The 27453-nt window shown below is 39.7% G+C and overlaps 1 protein-coding gene across 5 annotated transcripts in view; it reads right to left on the reverse strand.

The window, feature by feature from the left end:
• Positions 1-25524, reverse strand: part of EFEMP1 (EGF containing fibulin like extracellular matrix protein 1) — a 71475-nt gene extending 45951 nt beyond the window's left edge. For 2 of the 5 annotated variants that reach the window (XM_018055266.1, XM_018055262.1), the window contains exons 1-4: positions 25406-25524; positions 24082-24169; positions 19885-19933; positions 19320-19721 (exon numbers count right to left, since the gene is read on the reverse strand). In XM_018055266.1, coding sequence (XP_017910755.1) covers positions 19320-19721; positions 19885-19933; positions 24082-24162 — 532 coding nt within the window. In that variant the 5' untranslated portion in view covers positions 24163-24169; positions 25406-25524. Of the gene's footprint in view, positions 1-19319; positions 19722-19884; positions 19934-24081; positions 24170-24739; positions 24872-24907; positions 25209-25341 lie in introns of those variants that run through there. The other 3 variants (XM_018055263.1, XM_018055264.1, XM_018055265.1) reach the window with 3 other exon arrangements.

Here is a 27453-nt window from a genome sequence, read left to right on the forward strand (position 1 = left end):
GTTGCCCCTCTTATCTCTGGTTTCAGTTTCTGGAAGTTTCAGTTACCCACATGGTCAACTATGGTCTAAAAATATTATATGAAAAATTCCATAAATAATTCATAAGTTTTAGACTGCCCACCATTCTAAATAGCATGATGAAATACCTTGCCATCCTACTCCATGCTGTCCAGGACATGAATCATCCCTTCGTCTAGCATATCCTGCCCAGCAACCGATTAGTAACATCTAGCTTTCAAATCCATTCTTTTGGGTATTGCAGTGCTTGTGTTCAAGTTAATCATATTTCACATAACACTGGTCCCAAAGCTCAAGAATTGTGATCCCGGCAATTAGGGTATGCTAATAGTAGCAGAGAAACTATAAAGTGCTTCCTTTAAGTGAAAATGTGGAAGTTCTTGACTTAACAAGGAAAGAAAAAAAATTTGTCCCTGAGGCTGCTAAGATCTACATTAAGAAGGAATCTTCTAAATATGAAATTGTGAGGAAGGAAAAAAAAAATTTGTGCTAGTTTTGCTATTAAAACTCAAACTGTAAAAGCCATGGTCAGTGTGCAATAAGTGCTAAAATGAAAAAGGTATTAAATTTATACAAAAAGATATTTTGAGAATGAGAGAGATCACACTCACATAACCTTCATTACAGTATATTGTTATAATTATTTTATACCATTATTAGTTATTGTTCCTTATCTCTCACTGTGCTTAATTTATAAATTAAACTTTATCATAGGTATGTATATATAAGAAAAAACAGTATATATAGAGTTTGGTACTCTCCATGGTTTTAGGCATCCACTGGAGGTCTTGAAATGTATTTGCAGACGAGTGGGGACTTTTGTATTTAAAATTGATCAATGCCAGCAAAAAAGACACAGATGTGTATAACAGACTTTTGGACTCAGAGGGAGAGGGAGAGGGAGAGGGTGGGATGATTTGGGAGAATGGCATTCTAACATGTATACTACCATGTAAGAATCGAATCGCCAGTCTATGTCTGACGCAGGATACAGCATGCTTGGGGCTGGTGCATGGGGATAACCCAGAGAGATGTTATGGGGAGGGAGGTGGGAGGGGGGTTCATGTTTGGGAATGCATGTAAGAATTAAAGATTTTAAAATTAAAAAAAAAACCTTAAAAAAATAAAATTGATCAATGCATAAGCAACACTTAAGTCATGAATTTTCAGCATCAGTAGTTACCCAATTAGGATCTTTGTTGTTAAGAGATTCACCTAACAGCAACAGAGAAGAGAAAGTATCTCTTCTCCTTTAGGGGAAAGTGGTGTTTTCTTTTTCGCTGAGTAATAGAGTTGACATAACAGAGTGTGTCAACTATTAAACTGATTTTAAAATGTCTCCAAGTCAACTGCAAAGGCTGACTTGACTCTGCACTGATTTTTCTTTTCCTAATGTGAGATTTATACTGAGGAATAGGCAGTTGCTTACTAGTTGGTTTTACCCACTTCTCAGGACTTCTACTTGATGTTTTAAGTTCTTGAGAAAAGAAAAAACATCATTCATATTTAATCAAATAACTCATTCAATTTTCCTTACTGATGTCTTCTCTATTCTCTATCCCTATATATATATATTTCCTTTTAATATGAGACCAGAAACAGTGTATTTCACCAAGAAAAACAGTTATAACAATTTTGTTATGGATTAATAATGCTTTGGGAAATGTATAATTCTGCCTATTCCTGACTTTGACATTATAGTCAGCTTTTCCAATAATTCTTTTACAACCCTATTAGAATCCTAATACTGTTTGGGGCTGGGTTTTTCAATGACAGCTAAATAACCCAAGCTCTTTTTCTAAGAGTGATTATTCTATTTGGATATTAACCATTGGTGATAGCTTGGTTTATTGGAAACTTGTTCTGGCATGCTTACACAATCTATTTTTCTGCTTAAATTGAAAAATCAATGAGAATATTTTTTTAGTTTACTTAGAGTTGAACTCCAATTTACGATGGTTTTTCTAATTAACATTTTAAAAAAATGAACTAGGGGCTTCCCTGATAGCTCATTGGTAAAGAATCGGCTTGCAATGCAGGAGACCCTGGTTGGATTCCTGGGTTGGGAGGATCTGCTGGAGAAGGGATAGGCTATCTATCCCAGTATTCTTGTGCTTCCCTTTTGGCTCAACTGGTATAGAATCTGCCTGCAATATGGGAGACTTGGGTATGATCCCTGGGTTGGGAAGAAGAAAAAGGCTACCTCCTCCAGTGTTCTGGCCTACAGAATTCCATGGACTGTATAGTCCATGGGGTTGCCAAGAGTCGGACACAATGGAACGACTTTCACTTCACTTCAAAATAAACTAGTCACCAAATAATCTTTCCCAGCCTTTCAGAATTATCATTAGCTGTATAAATTCAGTTCAGTTCAGTCGCTCAGTCATGTCCGACTCTTTGCGACCCCATGAATCGCAGCACGCCAGGCCTCCCTGTCCATCACCAACTCCTGGAGTTTACTCAGACTCAGGTCCATCGAGTCAGTGATGCCATCCAGCCATCTCATCCTCTGTCATCCCCTTCTCCTCCTGCCCCCAATCCCTCCCAGCATCAGAGTTTTTCCAATGAGTCAACTCTTCACATGAGGTGGCCAAAGTACTGGAGTTTCAGCTTTAGCATCATTCCCTCCAAAGAAATCCCAAGGCTGATTTCCTTCAGAATGGACTGGTATAAATTGCACCACAATTAAATTTCCTTTTTTCATTTAGGTTCTTTTTATCATTAGCACCTCTGTACCCCCATCACTAAAGAAGAGAGGTCTTGCAATCGAAGTTTAGAACAAAGCCCAGCATCTTTACCAGCTTGTGTGGGAAAACTTTTTTCTCTAGCTACCTTCCTGCTTGGATTAGGGTTCTTCTTATATGCCAGGTCATGAACAAAAAGGGTCCATAGCTTTTATTGGGAAGTTTAATTAATTGAGAATGACTGGAATTTTCTGGCTTGCCTGTTGAGTGAACTTTTATTCTGGGCTACATCCTGACTATAATTCACCAGAGTCTGTCTAGTCAAAGCAATGGTTTTTCCAGTAGTCATGTATGGATGTGAGAGCTGGACTATAATGAAAGCTGAGTGCCAAAGAATTGATACTTTTGAACTGTGGAGTTGGAGAAGTCTCTTGAGAGTCCCTTGGACTGCAGGGAGATCCAACCAGTCCATCCTAAAGGAAATCAGTCCTGAATATTCATTGGAAGGACTGATGCTGAAGCTGAAGCTCCAATACTTTGGCTACCTGATGCGAAGAACTGACTCGTTAGAAAAGACCCTGATGCTGGGGAAGATTGAAGGCAAGAGGAGAAGGGTAAGACAGAGGGTGAGATGGTTGGATGGCATCACCAACTCGATGGGTGTGAGTTTGAGCAGGCTCCGGGAGTTGGTGATGGACAGGGAATCCTGGCGTGCTGTAGTCCATGGGGTTGCAAAAAGTTGGACATGACTGAGTGACTGAACTGAACTGAACTGAAGAATAAAAGAGTATGGCAATTCAATAATAGTCCCAGATACATTATTTTCTAATTCATTCTATGATGGTCTATCAAAAAAGTTTATTTTGTTAAAAATTCAGTTGTTTATTTCTTATTTTCTAACACAAAGATAGGTCAAGATAGAATCTTGGTAAATCTCTAAGAAAGATTACTCAAGACATGGCCAGGATGCTGTAGAAGTGTAAGAGAACACAATCTTAGAGGTTATGTCTTAACATTTTTATTTCTATTTTGTTGACTCTTTCTATATTCCATCCAACATGTTTTTTGTTGCTTGAAACATGTAGTAGCTGTCCAAGGTGACCTGTTTTCTTGTGATAGGTAAAAACAGGAATTTATAAAGCAGTTCCTAGAGTTGATTTTACAAGAATAATGAGAGAATCCTTCTAGAAGCATTTTCAGCTTTGATCAGTTTAATTTTCATATATGTTACTTTCCTGTAAAAAAAAAATGGTGTATTACATGTTTGTGCACATGAATCTGTGTGGGCTAAACTTGAGTAGGTATGTGTATATATGTGCACATGTGTGAATGTAAATAGCTGCAACAAACTAAATCCAGGCAAGGAAGGGGGTGCATTTAGGCCGTGTAGGCAGGTCTCTAAGGTGTCTTTTAACAACTTCCTTTGGAATATCCTTTCCTTTTTTAGAAGAGGTAACTTCTGATCTCACAAATTTCTCAGGGCAGGACATGGATAAGCAGAAAAAACCATCTTACACCACATTATCTCTTTAGGCCTCAAATGATGAAAAACAGTGATTAGGAAAAAAGTTTACTGGTGGGTTTTGAATGATGCCAGATACATAAACTGCTCACATATTTTAGGAGAATGATTTATTTTGAACTAATTCTTTAAGAAGCTTCTTCAAATAAACAAATTCAAATGACTGAATAACAGACTCTGGAAAGCAGACTTATACTGCTCTGCATTATTTTGGTATATTAAAAATATTGAGATACTTAAATTTTTTAGTGAACAGTAACAATTTAATGACAATTTAATGACATTTTGTGAATATGACAGCAACAATTTAATGACATTTTGTGAATGTATGTATAAGAGGAGGGCCTTATGGCAAAATAGTGAGATCTAATTAATCACCACGAAACAAAAATTCTTCCCTGATCCACATAGTGACAGATCTGGTCTCCAGGTTGGACAATGAGTGGGAGCCCCAAGTTGTTTCTTATTTTAGATTGTGTTCCACTGTCCACTCAAGGGAGTAGGATTAGATTATCTGCAGCACACAGCTGTTTAGAGTACAAAACTTATTTCACTACAGTCCCTAGAGCTTTTTGAGATTTTATATGCACAAAGGAAGTTGTGATTTCCACCATGATTCTCACTTTAGCTGCTGCTAAGTCACTTCAGTCATGTCCGACTCTGTGTGACCCCATAGACGGCAGCCCACCAGGCTCCCCTGTCCCTGGGGTTCTCCAGGCAAGAACACTAGAGTGGGTTGCCATTTCCTTCTCCAGTGCATGAAAGTGAAGTCGCTCAGTCATGTCCGACTCTTAGCGACCCCATGGACTGCAGCCTACCAGGCTCCTCCATCCATGGGATTTTCCAGGCAAGAGCATTGGAGTGGGATGCCATCGCCTTCTCCGCCACTTTAGCTGGGCACACATAAAGCAAAACACACAGCTTTCATGGTTGTCTCTAGTTCTGTTGTCTCCTTCACACTCCTAATTCATGTACAATTAAGTACAAGCTAGCTATTAGCTCCCAGGGTCCCCTCAGTATTCTGCATTCTTTCTTCCTGGCAGTCTCAGATCTATGGATTTCTTTCTCACTTCTCTAGAAATTCGGTTCTTCCTACCTTGGGACCAGATCATAAGTGTGCTTCTTTAAGTCACCTATAACCAACTAAGTAACTTTCTTGGATTCTACCCTTTAGCATTTTAACAGGATAGATTTTAAAAGAATGGTTTCATTCCTAGCCACAGCAATAAGACAAAAAAAATAAATAAAAGGTATCTAAATTGGAATACAAGAGGTAAAACTATTTGCAGGTAACTTGATACTCTATACAGAGAACCTTAAAGACTCCACCAAACACTTTTAGAACTAAATAAATGAATTCAGCAAGACAGGCAGGATAAAAGATTAATATACATAAATCTGCTGAATTTCTTTATACTAACAATGAAATACCAGAAAGAGAAAGTAAAAAAAAACAAATCCCATTTAAAATCACATAAAAATACTTGCCAAAGCAATTCTGGGGAAAAATAACAAAGCTGGAGGCATAACCCTTCCACACTTCAGGTGAAACTGCAAAGTTATAGTAATCAAAATAGCATGGTATTGGTACAAAAACAGACACATGGATCAATGGAACAGAATAGAGAGCCCAGAAATAACCCACACACCTACAGTCAATTAATCTATGACAAAGGAGGCAAGAATATACAATGGAGAAAAAGACAGCCTCTTCAACAAGTAGTGTTGGGAAAGCTGTACAGCTACATGTAAATCAATGAAACTAGAACACTCTCTCACACTATATACAAAAATAAATTCAAAATGGTTTAAAGACCTAAACACAAGACATGATACCATAAAACTCTTAGAACATAGGCAAAATATTCTCTGACATAAATTGCAGCAATATTTTCTTAGATCATGCTCCCAAAGCAATAGAAATAAAATAAAAAATAAACAAACAGAGCCAAGCAAACTTAAAACCTTTTGCACAGCAAAGGAAACCATTATCAAATGAAAGGTAACCTACAGAATGGGAGAAAATTTTTGCAAATGATGCAAAAGGCAAGGGGTTAGTATCCAAAATATGCAAACAGCTTATATAGCTCAATATTAAAAACAAATTAAAAAATGGGCAGAAAACCTAAACAGACAGTTCTCCAAAGACATACAGATGGCCAACAAGCACATGAAAAAATGCTCAACATCACTAATTATTCAGTTCAGTTCAGTCACTGTCATGTCTGACCCTTTGCGACCCCATGAATTGCAGCACACCAGGCCTCCCTGTCCATCACCAACTCCAAGAGTTCACACAAATTCATGTCCATCTAGTCGGTGATGCCATCCAGCCATCTCATCCTCTGTCATCCCCTTCTCCTCCTGCCCCCAACCCTCCCAGCATCAGGGTCTTTTCCAATGAGTCAGCTCTTCACATGGGGTGAAATTGGGGTGGCCAAAGTGTTGGAGTTTCAGCTTTAGCATCAGTCCTTCCAATGAACACCCAGGACTGATCTCCTTTAGGATGGACTGGTTGGACCTCCTTGCAGTCCAAGGGGCTCTCAAGAGTCTTCTCCAACACCACAGTTCAAAAGCATCAGTTCTTCAGTGCTCAGCTTTCTTCACCGTCCGGCTCTCACATCCATACCTGACCACTAGAAAAACCATAGCCTTGACAAGATGGACCTTTGTTGGCAAAGTTATGTCACTGCTTTTTAATATGAAATCTAGGTTGGTCATGGAGAAGGCAATGGCACCCCACTCCAGTACTTTTGCCTGGAAAATTCCATGGGCAGAGGAGCCTGGTAGGCTGCAGTCCATGGGGTCGCTAAGAGTCTGATATGACTGAGCGACTTCACTTTCACTTTTCACTTTCATGCATTGGAGAAGGAAATGGCAACCTACTCCAGTGTTCTTGCCTGGAGAACCCCAGGGATGGTGGAGCCTGGTGGGCTGCCGTCTATGGGGTTGCACAGAGTTGGACTGAACTGATTTAGCAGCTTAGCAGCAGCAGGTGGTCATAACTTTCCTTCCAAGGAGCAACCAAGTCGTTTAATTTCATGGCTGCAATCACCATCTGCAGTGATTTTGGAGCCCCCAAAAAACAAGTCTGACACTGTTTCTACTGTTTCCCCATCTATTTCCCATGAAGTGATTGGACCAGATGCGAGTGTAATGCAAATCAAAATCACAATGAGTTATTACCTTGTATCAGTCAGAATGGCTATCATCAAAAAGTTTACAGATTGTAAAATGCTTGAGAGAGTGTTAAGAAAATTGAACTCTCTTACACTATTGGTGGGAATGTAAACTGGTACAATCACTATGGAAAACAACATGGAAGTTCCTTTAAAAAACTAAAAATAGAGCTACCATATGATCCAGCAATCCCACTCCTGGGCATATATCCAGAAAAGAAGAAAACTAATTTGAAAAGATATATGCACTCCAATGTTTATAGCAGCACAATTTATGATAACCAGTATATGGAAACAGCTGAAGTCACATCAACAGACAATTGGTTTAAGAAGATGTAGTATGCCAAAGAAAGTTCAAACTACCATACAGTTGTGCTCATTTCACGTGTTAGTAAGATTATGCTCAAAATTCTTCAAGCCAGGCTTTAGGAGTATGTGAACCAAGAACTTCCAGATGTACAAGTTGGGTTTAGAAAAGGCAGATCAAATTGCCAACATTCACTGGATCAGAGAGAAAGAAAGGGAATTCCAGAAGAACATCTACTTCTGCTTCATTGACTACACCATGGAAATCAGAACATACTTATGGAGTCACAATAAACTATGGAAAATTCTTAAAGAAATGAGAATATGAGACCATTGTACATGCCTCCTGAGAAACCTGTATACAGGTCAAGAAGCAAAAGTTAGAATCAGACATGGAACAATGGACTGGTTCCAAACTGGGAAAGGAGTATGTCAAGGCTGTATATTGTCACCCTGCTTATTTAACTTCTATGCAGAGTATATCATGCAAAATGCTGGGCTGGATGAATCACAAGCTGGACTTCAGATTGCCAGAGGAAATATCAACAACCTCAGATATGCAGATAATATCATTCTAATGGCAGAAAGTGAAGAGGAACTAAAGAGCCTCTTGATGAGGGTAAAAGAGAAGAGTGAAAAAAGCTGGCTTGAAAGTTGACATTCAAAAAACTAAGATCATGCCATCTGGTCCCATCACTTCATGGCAAATAGAAGAGGAAAAAGTGGAAGCAGTAACAGATTTTATTTTCTTGGGCTCCAAAATCATTGCAGACAGTGGCTGCAGCCATTAAATTAAAAGATGCTTGGTCCTTGGAAGAAAAGCTATGATGAACCTAGACAGCGTATTAAAAAGCAGAGACAACATTTTGCTAACAAAGGTCTGTATAGTCAAAACTATGGTTTTTCCAGTAGTCAGGTACAGATGTGAGAATTGGACCATAAAGAAGGCTGAGTGCCAAAGAATTGATGCTTTTGAACTGTGGTGCTGGAGAAGATTCTTGAGAGTCCCTTGCACAGCAAGGATATCAAACCAGTCAATCCTAAAGGACATCAGTCCTGAATATTCATTAGAAGGACTGCTGCTGAAGCTGAAGCTCCAATACTTTGGGCACCTGATACGAAGAGCTGACTCTTCGGGAAAAATCCCGATGCTGGGAAAGATTGAAGGCAACAGGAGAAGCGGGTGGCAGAGGATGAGATGGTTAGATAGCACCACCAACCCTATGGACATGAGTTTGAGCAAACTCCAGGTGATAGTGAAAAACAGAGGAGCCAGGTACACTGACGTCCATGAGGTCACTAAGAGTTGGACACAACTTAGCAACTGAACAACAACAACAACAACCATACACACACACACACAAACACACCCACACATATACATATATACAATGGAATATGTCATAAAAAAATAAAATATGTCATTTGCAGCAACAGATGGACCTAGAGATTATCATACTAAGTGAAGCAGTAAAAGACAAATGTTTTATGGTATCACTTACATGTGGAATCTAAAAAATAATACAAATGAATATACAAAACAGAAAAAGATTCACAGACATAGAAAACAAACTTATGGTTACCTAAGGAGAAATGGAGGGGGAGAAGGGATAAATTAGAAGTATGGGATTAACATATACAAACTACTATACATAAAATAGATAAGCAACAAGGATTTACTGTATAGCACAGGGAACTATGTGCTTCCCAGGTGGCTCAGTGGTAAAGAATCTGACTGTCAATGCAGAAGACACAAGAGACTTGTGTCAATTCTTGGGTTGGGAAGATCCCCTGGAGAAGGAAATGGCAAGCCACTCCAGTATTCTTGATTGGAAAATTCCATAGGCAGAGGAGCCTGGCAGGCTATTCTTGGGGTCGCAAAGAGTTGGACATGACTGAAGGACTGGGCATACATGCACAGAGAACTATATTCAATATCTTATAATAACTGATAATGGAAATCTAAAAAATACAACTAAATCAGTTTGTTGTACTCTTAAAATTAACACAATATTGTAAGTCAATTATATTTCAATTTTTTAAAATTACATAACCAAAAAACAACAACAAAAAACCTACAAACGGTTTGTGGCTTGCAGTCAAGGGACAGGACCAAAAGAGATTGCTCTGATCCCTTCTTCCTTTTTTGCTCTTATTTTACAGAGTTTTATCCAGTGCCCTGGTTTCTGCCACAATATTGGAGAGCTTACATAAACATTTTTCCAGCCTTGTGATTATTTCACTTCAAATACCATAAATATTAACATTTCCCTGAGCCAACTGTATTTTCATTATTCACCATTATATTTCTGATGAAGGGTATAGCTGATACAGAGATGCAATCACCAGTTAAATGGCTTGTCAGAAAGTTAAAAGAATGATAGTGTTTCTTATTATTACTTTTGCTTTAGGAATAACAGCAACTTATTTATTTGCCAATGTTTTTTAAAAACCTAACAATCCATAATATAAAGAATAAATTTCATAGTTTCTTCTTTCAAATGTCTTAAGCTTAAGACAGGTACTAGATATCTAAGACTTCCATTGTTAATAAAAAGTTTGATACATACAGAGTTGGGAAATATAATTTATACATATATGGTACACATAATAGCTCATTTTCAAGGATGATTTTAGAACTCAAGTAAACTTAAAGCATGAATTCTCTAATGATTAAAATACATTCATTTATTCAAACAACACACACACACATACACAAACACAAAACATTTGCTTAGTGCCATTTTAATAATAAGTAAAATGGGACATAATTTAGGAAGATACTGAGACAGAGCTGGAGGACCCCACTAGTATTTTGTTGGGATGAGTTACTGAGGATGGAACCAGTCATAAATGTTTGCTCTGCAGTGCTTCAGCATCATGGGTACTGTCTAATTTTGTATTCCTCCACATACCATTATCCCCAACCTTGTTAGCATTCCTATCAGCAGCACCCTGCTTCTGGGGGAGTCTCCTGGGAAACCGCTCTTGAGTAGGAGGAACATGGACACAAAGCTGTTTTTCCCTTGTTCTGGCTTGTCTACATGATGCTTACTTCCCTCGCTGTTTGGATCTTAATTTCCTCTTCAGAACTCTCAACTTCCCCTCATTATTCTCTTCTAAATACTCCATTCCAAGAAGGAACCAGACTTTTGTTCTTCACCATACATCTGGGAACATGTTCTTTTTTTCTGTCCAAATGTGGATTTTAGTAAATTGTAAGGATACCTGTAACACATATTGATTTTGCTACTACTTCTGGCAATTCATTATGTACTTCTCGTGATGTCCCATGAGTTATTTTCCAGAGTTATATTTTGTTTCTTTTATTGTTATTTGATAATTCATGGGTTGATGATGGCAAATTCCCAAAGGACAATGTCCACTCCTACTTTGATTCTACCAAAGTGCCTTAACAACAAAAAGTGATTCTTAAAATTTGATGGAATTACTGAACATTAACTGAATGGTTTTGCATTCTGTTTGATCAGTTTCACTCGTGATATTGCTTGGTTACCCTTGATTAGTATAAACATACAATTATTTTAAAGGTAGTTCAAGTTTTAGAATTGAGTTAGCCAAATATCTTATGTTTTTAAGTTTATTTAGTACACATTTATATAACATTAATTCATACTCTGTCCCTCCTTTTAATCTGTGGTTATGCAAAATTGATAGCAATAAGCTATCCATGCTGCTGCCAATATCCTGGCACTCATCCTTCCTTTCATGTCATTCCTTAGCTTCATCTTTATTAAATGTTTACAGATCATTTAGGTTCAAGCAACAAGTCTGCAATTGTGGCTAAATGCTTACAATGAGAGCTGTTTTCTTCTGCCAATATTTGAATGCAGTTTTCTTGGTCAGTTTTATTTTTGAGTGTGCAATTTGCAGTTAACTCCTGGAAAAAGAAGCATGCTAATGAACTTCAGATGTGGCACAGATTACTTATTTGTACATTCGTGCAAAATCAAACACATTTGGGACAAATTTTGTTTACTCTTTGGTTTCAAAGAACAGAATTGTGCCAATAATTCAACAAGTGCACAGGCAATCTTTACCAATGGGGCTATTTGTTGATTTCAGAGACTCTAGTTTGACATTTTCTTCTGGAGAAAGAGATAATGAATATCCAGTGCATACTCCTGAAGTTACCCAGACTTGCAATTCTACTATAATCTGCTTCTTTTTGCTTCTATGGGGTGAGGAAAATTCATTCTGCAGATTAAGTGTTAACTAGTTTTAAGAATCTTGTCTTTGATGGGAAGTAAATCTTTGATAAAGTTTTAATTGAACAGAAGATACTCATATGAATAGTATTCTAATATTTGATGATATTCACAGAATCTAAAGGGGATGTCAGCCATGTATCTGGTATTGAAAGGATCTCCTATCAGTTTGGTAAATAAAGCACACTTTTAAGGCCAAAATCAGAATCAACATCTTCCTCTATTGCAACTCTACATGAATTGAACCACCACACAACGTTTGTGCCTTGAGTGTAAGGGGGATGTCTTTAGAAGGTACGGGTATCACTTAGCACCAATCATTACCACAGGCAAAACATAACTGTGAGTTTCACCTACTGACAATTTAAGGGCATTTATAGTATTTCACAGGGCTTCCCAGATGCAGTGGTAAAGAATCCGCCTGCCAATAATGTGTATTTGACCCCAGGTTGGGAAGATCCCCTGGAGTAGGACATGGCAACCCACTCCAGTATTCTTGCCTGGAGAAGTCCATGGACAGAGGAGCCTGGTGGGCTACAGTCGTTGGGGTCCCAAAGAGTTGGACACGACTGAGTGACTGAGCACAGGACAGCAGTGTGGCATTGCACACTTGCAGAAGCCTTCACACTTGCAGGCTCCACAGACAGGCCAAACACCTCTGGTTTCTTGTGAAGATGTCCTCTTTCCTCTAGATTGCACATATATGCTCTTGGTTCAGGAATACAGTCCTAACCAGGACTTATGGTCAATCATGTTTGGGGATGAGGGCACTGGTGATGGCAATAAGAATGGTGAGAGAAGTAGACACATTATTCTGTCCCATAAACAGAAAGCATTTTTGATGTTTTCTCTTCATTATTTCCCATATCCCACATAAAGTATTCTTACCCCACCCTTTGATTTTTACAACTGAATGCAACTTCCTGAGATTAAAATTATGTTAGACCATTGGTTCTCATACTTGAGTAGTGATCAAACTCATAGGATTGTTAAGACATAGATTGCTGAGCCCCATCCTTAGAGTTTCCAATTCAATAGTTCTGATGGGGTCCATGATTTTGCATTTCTAATAAGTTACTGGATGATGCTAATGTTTCTGGTCTGGAAACCACATTTAGAAAGTCATTGAGTTAAATAGTTATATAACTTATTCTTTTGTGACGGAGAAGGCAATGGCACCCCACTCCAGCACTCTTGCCTGGAAAATCCCATGGACGGAGGAGCCTGGTGGGCCACAGTCCATGGGGTCGCTAAAAGTTGGACACAACTGAGCGACTTCACTTTCACTTTTCACTTTCATGCATTGGAGAAGGAAATGGCAAACCACTCCAGTGTCCTTGCCTGGAGAATCCCAGGGACGGGGGAGCCTCGTGGGCTGCCGTCTATGGGTTGCACGGAGTTGGACACGACTGAAGCGACTTAGCAGCAGCAGCAGTCTTTTGTGGCAGAAGTGTGATCATATCAATATCTTCCATCCTTCTACCTCAAGTAACTATCATTCAATTTTTATGAAGGAATTTTCTGACTATACATGAATCACAAAGATGTACATATTATTTACAAATATGTATTAAAATATGTCTTAAATTAACTGAAATTTGATGACTATAGTGTTTGGAGATATAAATCATGAAACAATGCTAGATTTTTCAGGAAGAAATCAATGCAATTATATGGCATCAGCTTATTTAAAAAGTAATTAAGTTTTCCCTATAAACTCAACTTCTATGCATTTACATGGCCTTAGAGAATTTTAAGATACTCAAAGATAATTAGCACCTAAACACAATTAACTATTAGTAGGTGAAATACCCATTTTACATTCTGCTTGAAATATTTCTTTTCTGTTAATATAATAATTTACTCAATTATAGTCTTCTTTTTGCAAAATATCTATTTTCTGAGATCAAAGCTCTTTGCTGGGCTGTATAATTATATATAACAAAAATTAGGCACTTCTTCACAAAACTAAGCGGAGCAACCAGAGACCCTAATGACAGTAGTGAGGATGAACGAAAGGCTAGTATTTGAAAGTTTCTTGGTAATGACAATGCCAAGTATGCTAAGCTACTTGATTACACTGTAATTTATAAATCCTCTTTTGGATATGATATCATTTAAGTTTCAAATGAAAGAAGCCAACAAGAGATGTCCCTAACATCTGAGAATCTCTATGTGTTAGTTCAAATTTCTCTTTTTTAAAGTAGTTGTATAGATAATAACTTTTTTCCTTTTCAAAACAGTACTTTAGTTATGTTTATAAAGAAACGTGCAGAAGATAATATATGGTCTCCAAGAGTGTGGAGCTTTTTAACCCTAAGTATAATTTTTTAATTCCTTTAGGCTTGACAAAAGGCAGTATATTTCTCTTTTTAGCTTTTTAGTTGCTCCTGCATCATAGGTAATAATAACAGAAATCAAATAAAATCGTTGAAAATACAGCTAAAACTGAAAAAACAAATTTGGCAAACAAAAGTTTGTAGTTGAAGTATGGTTTTTAATTTAGCTGAGTGAAAATTTTTCCCAGTGGAAATGAGGAAAGATGAACTAACTATGGTATGACATATATCCAAGTATGTAGGTGCTAATGTCTAGGTATCCTATACATGCAATCTAGAACAATGTGGAAATTGACAAATGGGCAGAATCCTGACAACTGCAAAGAAAGGCTCTGTCCAAGTACATAAAGCTCAATGAAATACTGTTTTTCAAAGTTTAAAACAAATTGAAAACACAGTCTTACTGGACAAACAATGCCTTAACCTGAAAAAGTGGCTTTAACACTGAAACTTTCCCACTGTTGGCTGTGGTGTGCAGAACATTTGTTTATTGGGGGTTTGCTGAGGTGCTCAACAATTCCATTTCTCCAGGACTGAGGCATTTCCAGGGAAGTGGGACATTTAGTTTTCAGATCAGGACAGTCTTGGGTAGACACAGATGGTTGGAAACCTTAGGATATGTTTTCACATCTTTCAGTTATACCTTATATAATACAAGCCAGGAATTGCACTCTGGATTTGACTCCACAATCAGCTTTATTAGACATTTTATCAAGTTCATTTTCTAATGGCATGGTTTCTTAAGCAAGTAAGTAATGATACTTGCAAACCCTGGCTGAGTTTAGTAATGATTTAATTACTAGCCATTCAAAATATTCTACATGTAATTTTTGAAAGTTCAATTAAATGGACAAATTCCTTTCAATTGGTCAACTGATTCTCTTATTTCTCTTATTTTTTCCCCTACAAGAATGGGGCTCTTAGAACGTTATATATGGTAAAAAAAATTCTTTCTCAACTTGAACTAGTGTTTTCTGACTCCATATCCTTTGAAGATTACAATAGTGACTATGCACTGAAGATCCAACTTCCTTTAGGAACAGATGAATATCTGTTATCTTTGAAGTGGATGATATTTCATGGAAATATAATTAATTTCTAAAGCTTAATTTTTACATGACTCCAGGCATGTGACACTGAAATGATCTTCATGAAATTTGATAGCTGCCAACATTCAGACAACTAAGATCATGGCATCTGGTCCTATCACTTCATGGTAAATAGATGGGGAAACAGTGGGAACAGTGTCAGACTTTATTTTTTGGGCTCCAAAATCACTGCAGATGGTGACTGCAGCCGTGAAATTAAAAGACGCTTACTCCTTGGTAGAAAAGTTATGACCCACCTAGATAGCATATTCAAAAGCAGAGACATTACTTTGCCAACAAAGGTCCGTCTAGTCAAGGCTATGGTTTTTCCAGTGGTCATGTATGGATGTGAGAGTTGGACGGTGAAAGCTGAGCGCAGAAGAATTGATGCTTTTGAACTGTGGTGTTGGAGAAGACTCTTGAGAGCTCCTTGGACTGCAAGGATGTCCAACCAGTCCATCCTAAAGATCAGTCCTGGGTGTTCATTGGAAGGACTAATGCTAAAGTTGAAACTCCAATACTTTGGCCACCCCATGCGAAGAGTTGACTCATTGGAAAAGACCCTGATGTTGGGAGGGATTGGAGGCAGGAGGAAAAGGGGACAACAGAGGATGAGATGGCTGGATGGTATCACCGACTCGATGGACATGAGTTTGTGCGAACTCTTGGAGTTGGTGATGGACAGGGAGGCCTGGTGTGCTGCGATTCATGGGGCCGCAAAGAGTTGGACACGACTGAGCGACTAAACTTAACTGAAAGATGCCACCTGTCATTTGAAATTCTCAGTGTGAATGACTTCCCCAGTATCATGCTCACTTGGTAAAAATTACCTGGAAAAAAATGCTTACTGTGAATTGATAATTGGATGTTATGTTTTAAACCCCTTGGTTTTGCATAAAATTGAAAAAAACCTGGACAAATAGATGAATAAAGGTTAAAGAATCATGTTTTGACTAAATGTTAAAACATGGAAAGCTGGTTAAAAATATATTTACAAAATAGAATACATTTCTTTATTTACTTTTTTAGTTTTGGCCACACTACCCATGGCATGAGGTATCTTAGTTCCTTGACCAGGGATTGAACTCTTGTCCCTCTGCATTGGAAATGCAGAGTCTTAACTGGACCACCAGGGAAGTCCCTAATATAGAAATATTTTAAACTATCTAGTGGTATTTAAATTATTAAGTGCCAACAGTGATTGATAATAGTACATGCAAAGGCACAATTAACTAACATTGAAATACAGTTCAGATTTCAGTCATTACATTAAAAATGTCCTAAGCTTTAAGTTATATAATGATAAACTGTACCTGTTGAAAAATATATATGGAAAAGAAATAATTTTATGACAAAAATATGACTCATCTTAGGCATTCATTTATCCTGATCCAGCAATCATGGTAAATGTGTTTGGATTACTAGTCATAAGTATGCAACATTTAAAAGGAGAATGGAGATCTTTATTAAAACAGAAAGTTCCTCAAACTCTACAATGATGTCAGTAATATAGGTCCTTGGAGCACATTATTGTTTTAAGCAGAAGTCCCTACACTTTCACATTGGTTATAAAACATTATTTTGTGCTGCTGGCCTGGAATGAGAATGTCATACATCTGTAGGCAATTAGAAGAAGCTGGACTGCATGTTTGATCAGCTCAGTAATAAATGGGCACAAGTGTGACTCGACTTATGTTAGTCAGATTCCCTAGACAGATTATCCTGTTGTTATCATATGAAATAACCCCCTTTTATCAACAATTTAGTAAATCCACATTTATGGGCACTTTGCAAAAGTGTGTGATGGGAAGAAATCCAACTTAAGCCTTAAGTCATCCAAAAAAACTTTTAACCCTGCTTTTAATGATACAGACCCCCAATCTCAAATTGTAGAAATTGGTTGAATTATGCGAAACAGTTTGGGTTGGAAATGCCTCATGTGCACACAATCAATGAATATGTATTTAGCATCTATCATAAGCATTTAAGAGTTTTAGCTTATAACTGAAAAAGAAATTCCCAAAGAAGAAAAGACCTTACTTTGTAAGGTAGTCTAAATCTTTGTTTAAGAAAGATTAAATAGGATTTCATTTTTATTATTCACTTTTTATTATACAGTTTTTACTGTAACCAATGCATGTTGTAAATCCTGAATATGTTTTATTCTAGAACTTCATTCGATTCTAGGCATTCTTCTTGCTTTTAACCACAACTGTCAATGATGGATGAATTTACCTGCTTTTTTCCCCTCCTAAGTACCATTCAAACATTTGTCCAAAGTATAAAAAAATAATTCAATATGTAAAAGTCAATACTTTAAAACTTTCACCAAACCTTTTCAGTTTCAGGAAAAATACCACCAAACCTTCCAATATAATTATATATTTAAATACCAGAATTAAAAGTTGCTATCTTAAATAAATTCAAGGTATTTTTAAACCAATATTCACTCAAATACACACACCATACAAATATAAATATATATTTATTTGTAAATATATATTTATTTATATATATATAAATAACCTCATGAGGTTATCTCTTTGACATAATCCTTAAATTAAATATCTGAATATCAAGCAGATGCTGAATTGGAATTCTGACTCATGACAGTAACACAAAACAGATGCTAATAAGATAGGCACTCTGAAAAGTGACACCATCACAGCATGGCTTAGCTCTTGATGTGGGATACTGAAAATTTGAATGCAAATATAAAATAATAAAAGTCAGAGCCTGATAGGTTTCCTTACTTCATCTATAAACCATTTAAAATCTACTATATTTTTATACAGAAGATAAAACTCAACGCTCGTGAATAAGGAGCAGCGTCCTAGAAGACCAAAAGATGCTTCTTTCACTTAATACAGCAGGTAGGTGACCCCAGTTGAACCCTTCTGTGTTGAGGGAGGAAGGTGCTCTCTTCTTCACTTATGTAAGTAGAAGTTAAGAACTCCTAGGCCCTTCCTATTGGCCAGTGTGTACCAGGCACTTATGGTGTATATGGGGTATACCCAGCCAGCACCTGGCAGTGAAAAAGTAGTCCAAAGCTTCTATGGCCACATCAGGCAGATCTAAAAGGGTTTGCTAAGTAGGCAAAGAGGAAGAAAATCCCTTAGCACAGTCCAGTTAGTTCATATGCTACACGTCTTCAAAGCCCAAGATTCTTATCAGTTTGCTAGCATGAGTCTACCGGATGTGTATTCTTTGTGAGAATAAACAGAAAAACCCAGGCAGATGGTGCCATGGTGCAAGTGATATAAGCAAAATGTGCTCAAATGAGAGCTTAGGAATAGATATAAGTGTGAGCGGGGGAAGATTCCTTCAAAGGTAATGACAGGCAGAAGTCCCATTTCTTTATTCCTCAGTGAGGAAAACAAGACACTGGCAAGTTCAATTAAGAGACCTTAAAGGGGGGCATTTGTGGAGTAGCTTGACAGCACAATTTCAAATTCCAAATGAGTAATTTGACTGCTCCTTTTGACAGCTGTGACTCTAACCCCATCTGTCTGGGTTTGAAGGCTGGCTCTGCACTCACCACCTGTGTGACCCCTGGTTCTTAAACTTGGCTGCACACTGGAACCACTTGGGGAGCTTAAAAAAAATACTGATTCCTGGAACCCATCCCCAGAGAGTGTTATTTAATTGGGCTAGGGTGTGGTTTGGACATGGAGAAGTTTTAAAGGCTCCCAAGTGACTCTAAATATGTGCCACTAAGGTTGAGAACCATTGGTGACCTCACTGAGACAGTTTCCTCATTTGTAAAATGATGATGACACGGGCAGCAACTACCTTTTATGATTTTTGTGATGATTGAATATGATAATGCAGGCAAAGCACTTAGCACAAAGAATGGTGAGGGGGAAGCTCTCAATAAATGAGAGCTGTTGTCTTTCTCACCACAAGGTGCACTTGGGCAAGAACTTTTTCATTAGCATAGAAAGTCATGCTTACCTTGGCACACGTTATGCTCACTCTGCTCATAGCCTGTTGCACACTGGATCCGGTGAGAAGGGTTGGTGGGAATGCGCTGAGGGTCAGCTGGGTTCCGCCGGGTGACAAAGTTATTTCGGCCAGTCTGCACTTCAACAGCAGCACTGGCAACAACACCACCCCCAGGCACCACTCCACTGGCAGCGATGCCAGTGGCTGCCACACCCCCAGTGCCTGTACTAGAGGTCGCAGCTGCATTTGCAGCTGCACCCACACCTTCGGCTGCTGGTGTTTCTTGCTGAGGTTGCTCATTGTTGACAATAATCTGGGCTGTTTTAGGAAGGCAGAGGTATCCTCCATAGTGGTTGACACATTTCATTCCACCTTTGCAAGCGTCTTGGACAATGTCACATTCATCAATATCTGTGGTAAGTAATAAAATAAGTCAGGAATCTTCTTACAGGGGAAACCAAACATGTAAACACATGCTTACACGTTTTGGGTATAATACAGGTGGGGCATGAAGGACATACTAGATGGAGACAGAGAGCTATGGTCAGATGGGACGTTTTTGAAGCTGGCTCACCTTTGCACTGCTGTCTTACAGGATCCCACTCATATCCATCTGTGCATTGCTGTGAAGAGGGGCCAGAAGACAGTTAATTGAGTATCCACTCTCTAAAAAGTCACTCTAAAAGCTTCATATTTATGGCAACAGTCTTGGTACTAGAGTCCCACATAGATGATGAGATAGTTAGTTTAACATTGTGTAGCTTTTTAAAAAAGACACATCTGTGCACTGGACTGCTTCAGGGATCCCTTCTCAATCACCACCTGTCTCAGCTCTTTTGTTGCATTTCCACTGGATCCAGTTGCCCATAACCATCTTGGAATTCCTTTCTGTCTTGATACTAATACTCTGTAATCTCTCTCTCTCTCTCTCTTTTTTTTTTTTTTTGCTTTACTTGACCCTTCTTCCACATTATAAATTTTACCAAAAAAAAAAAAAAAACCAACTGAGTTCTTTTATTCAGCCCTTGACTATTCCCCCTCTCTCTAAATCCTCTTAGAACACTCCAGCACCTGACTTTCCTTATCATTCCTATTCAGTTAAGTCCTGATCCGTCTTCTCATACCATGGCCTGCCTCCCAGCTTCAGTTTCTAAAGGTCCTCTCCAGTTCACTCACTGACAGAACCATCTGTCAAGTACCCTTTCACACCAGGCACCATCCTAGTCTCTGGGAAAGCAAAGACGATTAAGATCTTGTTCCCATTCTCAGGCAGCTCACAGGCCTGAAGAGGAGACAGACAGGTAGATTGGCTGAAGCAAGATGTCAGGTGTCGTGAGACAAGTTCACCTGTGGAAGGAGTGATGGACTCTGCTCAGGACTGTGGATAGGCATGACAAGGTGGAAAGGAGGGCTTTGTGGGCAAAGCTACAAGTGAGTTGGATTTTTTTCCAGGGAGATGTGGTAAGTCTAGGATGAGGGACCACATAAGCAAAGGTGCAAAGCTGGAAGGAGCTACCAGTAGTCCTGGGTGGATGGAGTGAGGTAAGAGAGGTAGGCAGGGCCAAACCTGGGAAGCCTTTCTTTGGAAAGGCCAAGCGGGAACTGAATTTGACCTTGAAGGTCAGTGAATCTCAAGCTTTATTATGCTTAAGAAAGTCTGGTGCTTGTTAAAATGAGATTCCTGGGACCAACCAAAGGCTCTGACTCTGTAGGTCAGGTAGGGGGCATGGAATCTGAATTCCTAACAAGCATCTCAGGTGATTCTTTACAAGTTATCTATGGGCTACTTCTTGAGACATGCTGGTCTAACTGATGAGGCCTCTGAAGAATTCTTAAGCTCAAGAAAACATCTGATCACATGCAGATTTGAGGAAGAGGTTTCAGGAAGGATTAAGCAAAAGTAGAGTAAACAAACAAATAAACTTAAATTCTTCCATAAGAGCCAAGAGTTGCTTGGCAAACAACAGATGCTTGGCAAATAAATAGCTGAATGGAGACAGAGATGAGTTTAGATATTTTACTGACTTCTGAGACTTAATAAGGTGAAAACGAAAATCATTTTATCTCCCAAACTAATGCTTCTACTTTTACCAACACTGTCCAAGGGACTATACCACATTTCTCAGGAACCAGGATAACAATTTTAACATTAACTTTTCCATTATTTTCCTTCAAGCTCTGCTGTTATTGCGTCCATTTTTATATCTCCCATGTTGGTGTAAGCCTTCCTGACCTCATGGGAAGGCAAATCTCCTTAGCTGGTCTCCATATCACTGCATTCAGCACACAAGTCCCTATGATAAACTTTCTTTGCTCTCTTGGTTACACTGCTCCTCCATCTAAGAGCTCACAGGGGCCTGTGGACCCCTCATCTTCCACTATTACCATCTTTAGGTTCTCCACACCACCCAGCTCCTTGTCACCTCCTGATCTTGACTTGGCTATGTTCCCTTCTAGTCTTTGATTATGCTACCTTTTCTGATTCAGGTGCCTCTTCAGCCTTTCTAGAATAATCCAAAGTCCTCACTTCCTTCAAGAAGTAGCAGCAAGTTCTAACTCCTTCAATAAGCCAGTCGCTTATTGAAGGCAGCATGGGCTAAGTCGCTTCAGTTGTATCCAAACCTTTGCAACCCTGTGGGTGGTAGCCCACCAGGCTCCTCTGTCCATGGGGTTCTCCAGGTAAGAATAATGGAGTGGGTTGCCAGTATGAACATTAATCACCTCTCTGCTTTTGTATTTCTTTAGCAACATGTATAAGCTGCATAATACTTTGTACTTTTCAACAGTACTTTTCTCAAAGTAAATTCCCCAAGGTTAAGGTCTGAAATTTTTTAGTAAACAAATAAGCTTGAATTGTTTTGATAGTGATGAGAATTGCTTATGCACAGGGCAGGTACAAGACGAATACATAACTGAATGGATCCTATCTTTAATATGAAAGGAGAATATGAGGCTGTCTTGTGGATATGATCCCATCCTTCTGAAAAGTATCATTTAAGCCAGGTAGAATGGTAGTTCACTTGATAAATTTGTATGATAAATAGAGGAGACTTGCAGTTTGTTTTAGGGTTTCAGTTCCAGGACATTCAATATGGATCATATTAAACAAGCCTAGACTGAATTTAGTTTCACCACTTATTGGCTGTGTAGTCCTTAATTTAGATACCTCTCTAATCTTTAGTTCTACTGTTAGTAGAAGTAAGAGCATGCCACTTAGCTCATATTTTGCTATAAGGATGAAAAGAGATAGTGTCTCCATAGGGAGTTACTAAAAAAATAGTTACATCTTGTCCTTTAACCATGAACTAATAGCCATATACAGTTTAAAAGAGAATAGATTTAATCTTGGCACAGAAAGGGTGCCATATCTGAGAAACCTGGTACACTACTGGTGAACCCTAGTTAGCGGTCTTAAAACTACAGTGTCTAAACCACAGGGAACTTTCTCTGCTGAAGATGAGTAAGGTTTAGGTGATTAGCAAAGGGAAGGGAGTACAAGATAAGCAATTGTAAAAAGCAATAAAATCTATTATTACATGAATATAAAAGGGGGTAGCTAATTTAATTTTAACTCCCTAAGAAGGTAGTAAGTTTAGCTCGAAGAACAAAACAATTTCATCTGAAGATAAACAACACATGTATTCATTTCTCTTGCTTTATTTATCTTCAGCAGAGGAAGCAACTACATTTACCATTAAGTTAACAAAATATTTATACTAAACCCCATTTGATTTATAGTTGATCTGGACAACAAGGAACATTTGCCAGATGAATACTAACATTCTAGGGATAATACTGTATCAAAAAAGTGAGATAATGTTTATTATCAGTAATTAACATTAGCTCACTTTTAAGAGTTTTATTTTCAAAAATTTTCAACATTCTTTTGAGTAAGATTACTTAATTTTAAGTTGGGAGCAAGTAGAAAAATATGTTTTTCATATTCTGATCCAGGACAAATGTCATTTGCCTCACAACACTGATTAAAGACTAGAAAACACAAAACAGAGGTGCAAACAAACTCAACAGAAGTGAGGCAAGCACTGCTCTCTGTTCTCACCATCCATTCTGGGCAGTGGTGGGGAGGGGTGGTTAGATGATGATATTTTCAATACTTTATTCAATGTTGATTGTACTCATACAATTAGCTAATTAATAAAAATTACTTGGAAATATCAGATATGCTAATGAGAAAATACAAAACCAAATTTCACACAATGCATTTTACCAGATACTGCATCCTGGTAACACATGTCTGAGTGGCATTTATATGAGCTATCAGTTAGATTGTAAGTGAATAATAGCCTTTATAAAGTTGAGAAAATCCACTTACATGAGAACATAAGTCACATGCACAAATGAGGTGATGGGCCTTTATGATATTTAACATTCCTATTTGAGTCTTACTCCTTGAGTTCTGGTTTTATCTGCATATATATTTAATTCATGTTTTCCAATTACTTACACTCATTAATATGCTGAATGTTTCATAAACATGTAGCTTACTTTGATTTTTGTTTTAAAGGAGTTTCCCTTTTTGGCCTTGCATAAATCCTTACATTTTGGTCCCTACTCAAATGGCGATCTAAGTGAACTTTTGAAAGGACGGGCTATTTACAACGGATCTTAAACGTGAACCTTGCTAACGCTGGTTTAATTTATTACCCTCCACAGAGAATAGCCCACATAGACTGGCAGGACTGGATAAAGTCTCCCTTGTGCCACAGAATCCCACTGAACCGCAGTTGTCTCAAATTCCAACACCCCTTACCGTGTATGTGATGGTTTCTTCAGTGTCCTGTGACTTGACCAACGCCAGAGTCAGCATAGTTAGGAAAAGGGCTTTCAACATCGTGAATCTCAAATAAAACACAGTACAAACCGATGCTTAGCAGCTGCAGCGGAGGAAAATAAAACTTCAGCTGTAAAGTAACGAGCAAGGTAGAGAAGGTGGAGAAGGCTGAGGCTCTGTCATACACAATTTATAATCTACTTCTCATCTCCCCACCCCCTCCTCAACTTTCCCTTGGCCAAACGGGACACCAAAGGCTGAAGACGGCTGCAGAATTACATTTCGATTTACGTTGTCCGGCTACGATGAACATACACAAAAGCTGTAAGATACGCAGTTTACACTGCACCTACAATAGGCTCGAGAAAGGGGATGAAAGAGAAAGAATACAGGGTAATTAATTTCAAAGGTGACGGTGCATTTTTTTTTTCGAGGGTGGAAGTGGGGCAGCAAATCTCATATTCCTTTGAACGTTAAGGCTTTCCCTATAAGCTCACCTCTAGCTAGTTAAGTTCCTTGCAAAGTTCAGTAGAAAAACTTGTGAACCAATATCAATTATCTTGGCTTCAAACTTTTTTTTTTTTAAATAAAATACCACAGCGAAACTCCGGAGCAATCTCCTCCCGTAGTAAAATACCTGCCCTTCAGAACTCCTTCTCACATTCCCCAGCGCAAACTCTCCAAGTGGCATTTCCACGCGTTCTCTCTGAGCAGCTTTGTTTAAAAGCCCCAGGTGGTGTAGAGGAGCAGCCCAAGCGTCTAGTTCCCTCGCGCCTTACGGGTGTCTCGGTCCCCGAAATGCTACCTTCAGGATCCGGTCTGTCTAAGGCCAGAACTGGGGAACCACCCCGCAGTCCGAAGTACCAGTTTCAGGGCGGCCGGCCAGGCGTCCTCAGGGAGGCGAGGTCCCCTTTCTTAACTATATTAACAGGCGGCTGTCTCTGGGGAGCTGCTCGGTGCTCCAGCTTCTAACCAGTTCCGGTGGAATCCAGGTGCGGCTTAAATTTCACACACTGGCCCCCTGAAACTTTTAAAACTTCGTTTTCGGGCAAAGCCTTGTCGGTTGATTGTCGGCACGCACACACATGCCCATCCAAACAGATGTCACCTAGTGCTCGCACATCCTGACAGATCGCATTCCGAGACCTCACACCTCCACCTCCCTCTCTGCCTGAGAGATCCTGCACTGTGTGGGGGCAGTTCTCAGGTCCACTGCACCCCTCAAGTCACCCCACTTACTCCTCGGCGCGCGGCCCCGCGGGCACTGGGTGCGCTGGTGTGACCCCGGCTCTGGGGCTCCTACCTGCGCGGCCGCGCGGCGCTCCGGGCCCGGGCAGCGAGGGGAGAGCACAGGGGAGGGCAGCCCCGTGGGTCTGAACTGGCGAGGTCTGGCAGCGGCCGCGGCAGGAGGAGGAGGAGAAAAGGAGGAAAAGGGGAGGGCGAAGGGGGGCGGAGGAGAGAGCTGAGGGAGGCGCAAGGGCTGAGCTGAGCGCAGCAAACCCGGAGGGAGGGCGCGCTGCGCAGCTGGGTCTGCGCCCCTTCCTCCGAGGGCGCTTGCCCGCCCCTCCCAACCCCTCACCCTTAGTTCCCAGACGCGCCGGAACTCTAGGCAGAAGATGGCACGTGTGGCATGTGATGTTTGGGATTTGAATAGGCCTTGGTGATGCTCCAGTCTCCCAGGCAATTTCTCGTGCCCCGCGGAGTGGAAAACTGCTCTCCTAGAGAGCGTGCGAGCGTCCTGAGAAATTACTTAAAAACACACACACACACACACACACACACACAATAAGTGAATCCTAGGAGAGTAAATTAGCCCCATTTATAGGATTAGTTCTTTTGCCTCATCTTTAAGATATTTTTTGGGGGGGAGGGGATAGGGGAGTGTCTGCTGCTGCTGCTGCTAAGTCGCTTCATTCGTGTCCGACTCTGTGCGACCTCACAGAGGGCAGCCCACCAGGCTCCGCTGTCCCTGGGATTCTCCAGGCAAGAACACTGGAGTGGGTTGCCATTTCCTTCTCCAGGGGAGTGTCTACTTCCTCAAATATAGAAAAAGAGCATTCATAATGTTGTAGCCATGCGTTCTGGGAAACAAACTCACTCAGAAGGACAATGCAGATAGTGGAGTGCAGTTTATTACACTGAGGGGCCCAAGGCAGAGTCTCCTCTTAGCCAAGGACCCTGACCAGTTTTTCTGAAAACCTTATATGCCCTAAGTGCTACTGCTACTGCTGCTAAGTCACTTCAGTCGTGTCCGACTCTGTGCGACCCCACAGATGGCAGCCCACCAGGCTCTCCCGTCCCTGGGATTCTCCAGGCAAGAACACTGGAGTGGGTTGCCATTTCCTTCTCCAATGCGTGAAAGTGAAAATTGAAAGGGAAGTCACTCAGTCCTATCGGACTCTTAGCCACCCCATGGACTTCAGCCTACCGGGCTCCTCTGTCCATGGGATTTTCCAGGCAACAGTACTGGAGTGGGGTGCCCAACTCACCTCCCCAAGTTCCCTGAAACTAGTCTGAACAAAGGAAAAGAAAGATACAATCAAAGGTAACCCGTGATTCATATGCCTTAAGCCTAGGTAGTTAACAATGGACAATTATCAATAGGCCTGTGGTCATACCCCAATAAGCATAATAGAAGTTATGATTCTATTTGGTTACACAGATAATTAGGGTATTCTTTTAGGCAACAGAGAGTCTAGGTACGAGCCCTGGGGCTCCTCCATCCAGGGGCCCTGGTTTTCCAGTTGGTATATCGTTTCCATAGATACTGGGCATTTAGCTCAAAGTCCACAGTCTGGCCCAAGATGGAGTCCTGCTTTCAAGATGGAGCCTGTTCTGTCTGTTTCCTCCTTCAATTCAACAAATATTTGTGACTTACTGTGTGCGAGGTGTTGGGAATAGGCCAAGTAGAACTCACACAAAATTGTGAGGTTGCGTTGTTTTTTGTCTCTCAACCACACCCCTCACTCCTTTATCATCTACTGCTTTTCTTCTCTCCACTGGTTCATTTATGGGAGTCCCCAACATTGGTCATTCAAAGTTGGATATTTCACTCTCACCTTTCATACTAATGGTGGCATTTCAGGAATTTGGAGAGAAAAAAAAATTTTTTTTCTGGCTTCTTCAAGTCATACCACACAGATTGTGGTTATCTTTGAAAGCTCCAACTCTAAAGTCAGATTAATAGTTTGCCTCCAAGGCAGTTATGACTTCTGAAGAAAATAGTTTCATGAATAAGACAATATGCAAGCTGAAGTTGTTTACTCAGCACCCCCTCAGCAGGGACAGAGGCTCCGCCCAATAGCTCCTTCTCCCTTCTCCTTCCCTGCAGACCAAAGGGCAGCTAATGAT

Source organism: Capra hircus, chromosome 11, assembly GCF_001704415.2.
Source record: "Capra hircus breed San Clemente chromosome 11, ASM170441v1, whole genome shotgun sequence".
Classification (NCBI taxonomy): Eukaryota; Metazoa; Chordata; class Mammalia; order Artiodactyla; family Bovidae; genus Capra; species Capra hircus.